General features: G+C 37.0%; 1 protein-coding gene across 2 annotated transcripts in view; it reads left to right on the forward strand.

Moving 5' to 3' along the window:
• Positions 1-9,317, forward strand: part of LOC106870351 (uncharacterized) — a 131,631-nt gene that overhangs the window by 120,434 nt on the left and 1,880 nt on the right. For both annotated transcript variants that reach the window (XM_014916385.2, XM_014916386.2), the window contains exon 2: positions 5,215-5,908. In XM_014916385.2, coding sequence (XP_014771871.1) covers positions 5,237-5,908 — 672 coding nt within the window. In that variant the 5' untranslated portion in view covers positions 5,215-5,236. The remainder of the gene's footprint in view (positions 1-5,214; positions 5,909-9,317) is intronic.

The following is a 9,317-nucleotide window of genomic DNA, read 5'->3' on the forward strand; positions in this document are numbered from 1 at the left end:
TATATATATATATATATATGTATGTGTGTGTGTGTGTGTGTGTGTGTGTGTGTGTGTGTGTATGTATATACTTTTCCGCATTTCTTGTTCTCTTGGTTGAATCTAAGAGCTCTGTCTGTGATCCTTGCACTTCCGCTGAGACTGGTAAGATTGATAATGTTAACGTTTCCTTTAAACTCTCACATGTCAACGGCTGTAGAAAAGAAAAAACTAAATCAACGTAGGCCTGGAAGGAATTATAGAGGAATGACATCTTGGACAGAAAGGATATTACATAGTAGCCAATGCGAAGCCTGGAGGTATAGACTCAATATCTGTGTGAGACGAGAGAAGGAAAGACAAATGACACAGAAATACCTGGATAGAGGTAGCACACAACTAGTAAACTCTATGCAGCAGAAGCCGCTATGCTAGAGACTGAAGTCGCTGGAAACGAAATCAGGACGTTTGTGTGACAGAGTTTTGAGTATTTTTGTGGGTTCAAGCCAATCAGTTATGTGAGTTTTTTTTTTCTGGATGCAGTTTAAGATGTCCGTGTGTATTGCAACAGCACTGTCACAAATATAGAAGCAGTTTTTCAGTGTGAGTTTCACCTAAGCTTTATAGGAAGTCAGTAATCGTCGGAAGTTAAAATGTTTTTTGGAGGGAGGGGATGCTGTAGAGAAAGACCAGTCTTTTGAGATAGAATATTTGCCATTTTAAGGATATGGTTTAGCTAGGAAAGATCTTCAGTGATAGTGAGGATTGGCATTTGAGGCAATGTGCAGTGGTTGTGATATTTTGCTGTTGAACGGGAAAAGATTGACATTACTCAAATGATGAATGTTTTCAAGGTCTCTCGGATTTCTTTCTGATGGCCAAATGCGATACCTGTCAGTGCTCTAAGTATGCTTATGCTAATAATATACTGGGTTTTTATTTTTTCCTTTTTTTACAGCTTTTATACGCCGTTTGTGCACTATGCCTTCCATATGCACTGTACGAATTTTGAAGAGTAACTCCAAGCATATTTTAACTTTTGTGTATGTAGTATATTTCTGTTGCCGCCGTGCGTAAGTTAATAATAGATTTTATATGGTTAATTGTAAATAGTGTTACGAATGTTGCAGACAATTGTAGACGTGTTGTATGTAATACGTAATAATTTTCTGTATGAAGCATATATATGTTGTCGTGTGTAATGATTAGCTGCAATTAGTATTCATTGGTGTGGCTGCTATTGAGATAAATGGTCGATTTGGCATGTATTAACATAGTTTATCGTTTTGAAACCAGATTTCGAAATTGTTGTTGAGAGGTTGGACTGCTGTGTTTGAGGAGAAATGGAAATATGGGATTGTGATATTACTACGTATGAGGATGTGTATATGTAGTGGAGAGGTGGGACAAAATTATGTACGTTCAGGTTTTAAAAAGTGTTGTGCGCATGTGTAGCTAGCTGTGCGGTAAACAGTTTGTTTCCTAACCACATGATTCCGGGTTCGGTCCTACTGTGTAACGCCTTGTGGAGGTGCCTTCTCTATAGCATCGGGCCGACGAAAACCTTGTGAGTAGATTGGTAGAAGACAATATACCCCTGACCACTGAATCATTTCTCTTAGGTCAAATTTTGTGTGTGTGTGTGTGTGTGTGTGTGTGATGGCTGTCCTCTCGTGACTGAGGAAATCCGTCACTGACCATTACTAATGCAAAATACCAGCAATGCCCGTGCTTGAGGTTCCTACACCACCAGTCGGCTTCACATGGATTCGCGTCTGTGGCTTTCATGCTCGCCGTGATGCCCTCCTACTCGACTGGACATCGGATTTGTTGCTTCCCTACTGATTACACATCCTCAAATTTTAGGTCCAATAAGGCTTGCACAGCACCTCACAGACACTCTCCGCTCTACTGACATAATCCAGAGACAAGCCAGGGCAATATATTCAATGTCAATATGGATCACAGGCTTCGAAATGTGGGAGTGCCATGATCTCAAACACAAGCAAAAGATCCCCAAAATATTCAATGCCATTCCCTGCATATCTGGTTTTATATCAGAGTAACGTTCTCCTAGAGACATACTTTAATAAAAGCTAAGGGGTGCCTTACTTCCAGTGGTCTTCCAGCATGCTGGATACCAACCCAAAATGTGTGTGTGTGAAAAAGGAGTTGGTTTCTAACAAAGCTACAAAGCTCCATCTTTGAATTGTAGATAATGAAATCAATGTCACATCTTAAACCTGAGAAAAGTCTTGCATTGTTTTACTGTTTCACTAACAGATTGTAATTGTAATGTGCGAATCAGTTGACTGATTTCTTTTTATGAAAATCCAAACTTATCTAGACTGACAGTTAGGTATTTACTTACAAATCCAAGTACTCCAATTATTAATGGTGAAAATGTAAATTTGTAATCCGGATATAGAAGCTGTATGTATGTATGTATGTATGTATGTATGTATGTATGAATGAATGAATGAATGAATGAATGAATGGTGAGGTTACAATGTTTGTTCTCTGAAATCCAACCACTTTAGAGATGATTAAATCCACCAAATCATTATTTTCGGTTTAAACAAGCTCCAAATGCGGAGAGGAATTCTTTTTAGTTTCTGGTGTTCATAGGCACCGCTGGATTAACCGTTAAGCAAAATAAGCACTACTTAGGACATCAAGTGACGGGGGCACCACAGAAACGAAAATGGTTTACGGCACAAAAGAAATCACTTTAAACTTGCTGAAACAATATTCGTAATGCCTTATTTCTACAAAGTACAGAAGCAGGACTTTTTACATAAAATTAATTTTAACGATATCATCGAAGACTTTGTAATTAAAAAAGAAAAAAAAATGAAGGAGAAAACTTTTCAAATACAAATAAAGTGGAAGTATACAAAAATAGGCATTATTTTGCATCTGACTGTGAATTTCGTTTCATTTTGAAAAATATAAATTTACTTTATGGTTTATTATTGTTTACATTTTGAATTATTTTTGTTTGCATTTTGGACCATTTACATATACCTGAGGGCACCAAAACCGTCTAAGTGTTTAGGGCCTCAATGGGTCTTAATCCGGCCCTGTTTATAGGTATGTCAACATTATCTGAAAGTGTTAAAAGATCATTTATTGCTTAAAATAGCGATGACTACAAAAGGTCAGTAATTGCATTTTAACAATACAGTTTGATACCATCGAAGTTATCACTTGCATTCAGAACTGGCTGTTGTGGAACGCGATGGACATATTCATCGCTTAATGTGATTTTAATAAACCTCCGGGTATATCTACTTTTATTGCAACGAATTTTCCTAATGTTTATTCATGTCGTGTGCTTGTCTTATATGTGTCAAATTATAAACTTATGCATGTATGCTTGTGTGTGTGTATTCACATATAAATGTGTGTTGGGGTGGAGAGAAGCGCCCGTGTACCCTTATATAGAACTATCCGCGCGTGTGTCTTATATGTGTATATGTGTATGAAAAATTTCTCTATAAATTCAAAATTACCCCTCAAAACAATCACCATAAGAATCGGATGAGCACAGGCCTAACCGAAGGTTTGAAAAATCTTCTTCATATCTTCCTGTCTTCCCGTATCAAGAACTATATATATATATATATATATATATCCTTGTTTCTTTCCGTGTTCCTTTCTGTAGAAGAGCCTACGCTCGAAAAGTTAAAGACTTTCTCAATTCCCGAGAGTTATACTAATACATCAATTTGTTTTCAACACCACCTGTTTTCGTCTGGGGTCTTTTTTGTGAATTCTCCCTATATATATATATATATATATATATATATATATATATATATATATATATATATAGGAAGAAGGGCGAATATATGTGAACGAGTGAATGTGTGTGTATGAACATATGAATAGTACAAGTAGAAAGATATATTTTTCAACGCGTAAATACTGATAGAACAGAATACATGGGATATTATCCCTGACAGAGCAGAAAAATCTGTCAGCAACGGATGACTTTATAAGTTCTAAATTGCAGAAGAATTTGTCAGTAAAAGCAGTTTAGCTTAATGGTAGAGCACTTGACCGGAAATCAAAGGGATGTGAATTAGTTTCTCATGGCTAGTTGCTGTAAGGGATAATACCCCATGTATACTGTTCTATCAGTATTTACGCGTTGAAAAAATATATCTTTCTATTTGTACTACAATACATTGCAACGCTTTAAAAACAAACTTAGGTTTGTTTACATATGACGGAACATATGAATATTTAGGAGTGGAGTGTGATTTCTAATTCCTAAACCATTCTAAGTAATTTTAATTTATTAGCTTTATTTAAAGGCTTATTCTTTCTATGTATTCACACCGAGCTATTTTACAAACGTGGTAAGTGCGATAGCAGGCCAATTGTTAATCAATTTGAGGTAGTAAGCAACTCTGGATGAAGAAAGCTATATGATACTGGACTGTTTTGCTCAAACGACGTGCTGACTTTAGGGGAGACATTGAATATTAAGAGATAGGAAAAATGCAGAATGAAAGGTAATTTAAATTATGTTTTATTAAATTCAAATTACGATAAACGTAAACAAACAAACGAAGTTTGCTTTTAGAAGCGTTGAGATGTCTTAGAAAGTTAAAGAAGTGATTTTAAATTCTCAAACGCAGGATAATGCTAATAATATAGCCTGAACAGGATAAATTACCCCTATTTTGCAGAAAAAGTGTGGGCGGCCAGCCCATCTTGTTATTTGCTTATTTACCTTTTATTTATTTATTTTTCTATAACCACTCATTTTCTTGACCGGGTGAATTGAAATGTGGTTTATGATTTTATGGTATTTGTTTCTTGTTTGTATTTTTATTTTCTTGTTTGTTTTAAGCAAACGCTTTGTGTTCATACCTGAAGCGTCTACACTTACCAATGTTACTGAAAGAATACTGTATGATGAATTGTTTAATATATTATATATCATTTCGGCAACGATCTACTGGTAAAGTGGAGATGAAACAATTGTAGTGTTATGCAATAAAGAATATTTGCTCAATCCAATCTCTTTTGTTTATGTGCGTGTGTGTGTGTGTGTGTGTGTGTACAGCGAGAGAAAGACAGACAGACAAACAGATAAACAGACAGTAGATAGATAGATAGATAGATAGATAGATAGATAGATAGATAGATAGATAGATAGATCTTCTTTTCCACGTGTTTTCCATATGTATCACTTATTCTTATATTTTTCTTATTTTTCAGTGTGATATGAAGTCGCCCCGTGATGACAGTGTTATCTCTTGTGCTGTATGTTCTGGCAGTTGTTGCCGGTTTAATCCTGTTCGGACTTTATCGTCAAAGGTCGGAAAGCGCTAAAGAAGAACTGGTTTCTGACGACGCTGTTTACACCCGCTACAAAGTAAAACCTTCCATATTTTCGGTACTCGGCATCCAGTACTATGGCAACAGTAACTATTTCTGTTCGTTTGACGACCATTTCGAGTCTTTCGACGCCGTCAGCAAGGCCTGCAGACGAGCTGGTCTGGAACGTTGTCAGTTGATAGTGGGAGTGGACTTTACGGCTAGCAACGAGTGGCAAGGTCGCAAGACGTTCAACGGCCAGTGCCTACATAAAATTTGGCCAGGCAAGGTTTTGAACCCTTACCAAAAGGTCATATCGATTTTGGGACAGACCCTGGAGCCGTTCGACGAAGACAAACTGATTCCTGCCTTCGGTTTTGGCGATTCGAAAACAATGAACCAGGATGTTTTCTACCTGAACCCATCGGAGAATCCATGCTATGGTTTCCACGAAGTGCTGGAGCGGTATAACGAAGCGGTTCGAAATATCACTCTAAGTGGCCCCACCACTTTCTGCCCCATCATTGAAAAAGCTATCGAGATTGTTAAAGAGAAAAATACCTACCACATCCTTGTGATTATTGCTGATGGCCAGGTAAGCACTCGACACCCTTCGGTATTGCTCTACCTTGTGCTTGTCGTTATTGATGTAACCGTTTGTACTTTTTCTTGTTCCTTTTGAGTACATGTCGTGTGTGTGTGTGTGTGTGTGTGTGTGTGTGTGCGTGTGTGTGTTCTCAGAGGGATCAGAAGCCAATTACAAAGATAACTGTTGTGTCGACGCCCCCAAGCGAAGAAGTAGGCTCGACCAAGACATATAAATAGAGGTAGTCTGACCGTGCTAGGAGTGGACTGACGGTTGAGTAGCTGCCGTGTAGCGGTTGAATAGAGATCATCCGAAGGTGCTAGATAGCAGTAGCTTGAGACATAACAATAACATATCACAGAAGAGTCAAATAGCTACGTAATCGTGATAATGTAGTTCCTGATCACATACTCGCACACACAATTCAGAAAGTCATTCCCTGAGTGTGTTTTCTTCACTGCGTAATTAATTATATACAATGTTCCTTGCATTAAACTTGAGAATATTAACTAATATACTCTTTTCCATAAGGAAAACTTCATATTTAATCTCGAAACGATTATATTTTCCTACACTAACATAAGCAATCCTGCTTATTTATTTGGTGATTCATCCACCTGTACTTCAACAAGTACAGTAAAAATCTGTTCTTCGCTGGTTAGGTTAGAATAAAATACAAACATTTTCGGGGTCTGCTCTTTTGAATACGGTAAAGCCAAAAAATATTAATCATTCACGGACAAATTTCTAGCTAGTTTCTTTCTTTTCTTTTTCTTTCTTTTTTTTTTTGTACTAAATATGTTAAATATGTAAATGCTAACGTTAGTTACTATATTGGGGAGTATGCATGGAACAGCTTCGTCTTTCTTTATATGTTTAGTAATTGTGACTGTACGATATCATGGAAACATTTTGGCGCGAGGTAGCTAGATTACTTGAGTATTGCAGACTCGTAAACCACTTCTAGGTAAAAACTAGAGTAAGGAGGAAGTATCATGAATGCTACAAATAGCAATAAAATAACTGATGAAAGATTTAAATGCGAAACAATGGTAATAAATTATCTGACGGTAATAAAATGCAGTAACTGAAATGACAATAGAGGAGCTAATAAAATGAAATAAAATGTCATGGTAATAAAAGTATCAATAAAAATATTAAAGTTAAGGAAATTGCCAACATTGAACAGAATACTTGTTAACCCTGTGGTTAAAGAAATCTAGATCATATTCTGTACGAAAAGAACTGAAAGAGAATTTATTCTAGTGTTCAGCTGTTCTGGGTGGGGAGTCTCTATATGGAACTAGCCATTATCCAGGAAGCTCGGATGCAAGCCAGTTTCGAAACTATGTATAACTCATAATGTAAATATTATGTATGATATATACAATATAGTGTTTAATTAACAGCTATTATTTTTATTATTATTATCATATTATTATCACTACCAGTGAACTAAGGTAACACCTCTTATTTTCCGAGCACCTTCCGGAGCATTTGAACTGTTCCAAGCAGTGTTGTTTTCTGCAAGTGCTCCACCCTTATTGCAGCCCCTATTTGTTCCATGTACTTCTCAGGATTTTTACTCACTGTTCCTAGGGCTCCGACAATTATTGGTACTACTACCACCTTTTTCATCGACCACAACTGCTTAACCTCCCAAGCTAACCTGTCATATCTATCGACATTTCTTTCTTCCTTATCGCATACCTTGTTGTCACCTGGGCATGCTATATCTATGATCCAGCATAGTTTGCTTTCTTTTTCGATTAAGACTATGTCTGACTTCCTATTCTCTATATCATGGTCGCACTGAATCATAAAATCCCGCAGGATCTTTGCATTATCATTTTCGATGATGCCTTCGGGTTTGTGGTCGGACCAATTTTTTCCTCCGTCAAGTCCGTACTTATTGCAAAGTGTCCAATGGACAAGTCTTGTTATATTGTCGTCGCATCTCTCATATTCCTTCTGGGCTAGTGGCGTATATTGGCTGGTAATATGCCATACGGTTTCACCATTTTGTCCACATATTCTGCACTTATCACTTTCTGATGTGTTGTCTATTCTGTATTTTATGTAGTTTGTTCTTAATGCTTGTTCTTGAGCAGCACAGATTAGAGCCTCCGTTTCTGGTTTTAAATCACTTTTAGTCATCCACAGCCATCTTTTTTCTCTGTCTTATCTTCAGCATCCCTATGAAATTGTCCATGCATTTTTTTCTTTACTCACCTATTTTCAGTTTCATTCGTTTTCAATTGCTTGTACAGTGCAATCTTTCATCCTACACAGGTCTGACGTTCTTACTTCTAATAGTAGGGGTTCTGTGGCATTTTTACATACCACGCTATGTTGTTTTCTTCTGCTCTAATGCTGTGTTCACATCCAATAAGTCTTCTTCCTCCTCTTTTTCTTGGTACATACAGTCTGTCTGTGTCACTTTTGGCGTGGATTTTCCCATATCTAGTCAGTAATTTCCTTGTCTTTCTGTCTAAGCTGTTTAGTTCGTCTACTGTCAATGCGATAACCCTTGCTCCATATCTAAGGAGTGAAACCACCCAGGTGTTGATAGCTTCAGTCATATTCCATCCCGTTTAATTTCAACTTAAGGATCAGTCTGTCTGCGCAAGTACTCCACCTTAAATTTTTCTGTCATTTCTTTTTCCATCAATTTCTCCATTTCCAAAATCCCCAAGTACTTATGGCCCGTCTCTTCATAACCTCCCCCAATGATATCAATAGCCCGTCCATACATTTGATTTTGCCTCTCTTCAAGACTAACACACCACACTTTCTCAGTCCGAACTCCACTCTAATATCAGCACTGAAGGTATACACCGTATCAACGAGGGAACAGACTTGAGCATCATCTTTACTATAAAGTTTGAGGTCATCCATGAATAACAAATGGTTGACCTTTTGTTGGCGGCTTTTAAATACATACGTAGCTTTTGCTTTCCTCAGAATCAGTGTTAGTGGTATCAAGTACATTTCAAAGATCAGTGGGGACAGGCAGTCTCCATAGAAGATGCTTCTCCTAATTTCTACTGTCCCTAAATTTCTTCCGTACGCTGTCAGGTCCGTCCTCCACTTCGCCATACTTTTTCCAAGCAATCGCTCAAATTTCGATGCAATACCAAATAGGTTCATACATTCCATTATCCAAAAGTGTGGGATCATATCGTACACCTTACGATAATCGATCCATGACATGGCTAAGTTACTTATCCTCCTCTTGCAGTCCCTAAGTACAGTTTTGTCTATCAGGAGTTGATCCTTGGTACCTCTGCACTTACGCTTGCAACCCTCCTGCTTATGTGGCAGGACATTATTATTATTATTATTATTATTATTATTATTATTATTATTATTATTATTATTATTATTATTATTATTATTATTATTATTATTATTATTA

The sequence above is a fragment of the Octopus bimaculoides genome, chromosome 6 (assembly GCF_001194135.2).
Source record: "Octopus bimaculoides isolate UCB-OBI-ISO-001 chromosome 6, ASM119413v2, whole genome shotgun sequence".
In the NCBI taxonomy this organism is placed as follows: Eukaryota; Metazoa; Mollusca; class Cephalopoda; order Octopoda; family Octopodidae; genus Octopus; species Octopus bimaculoides.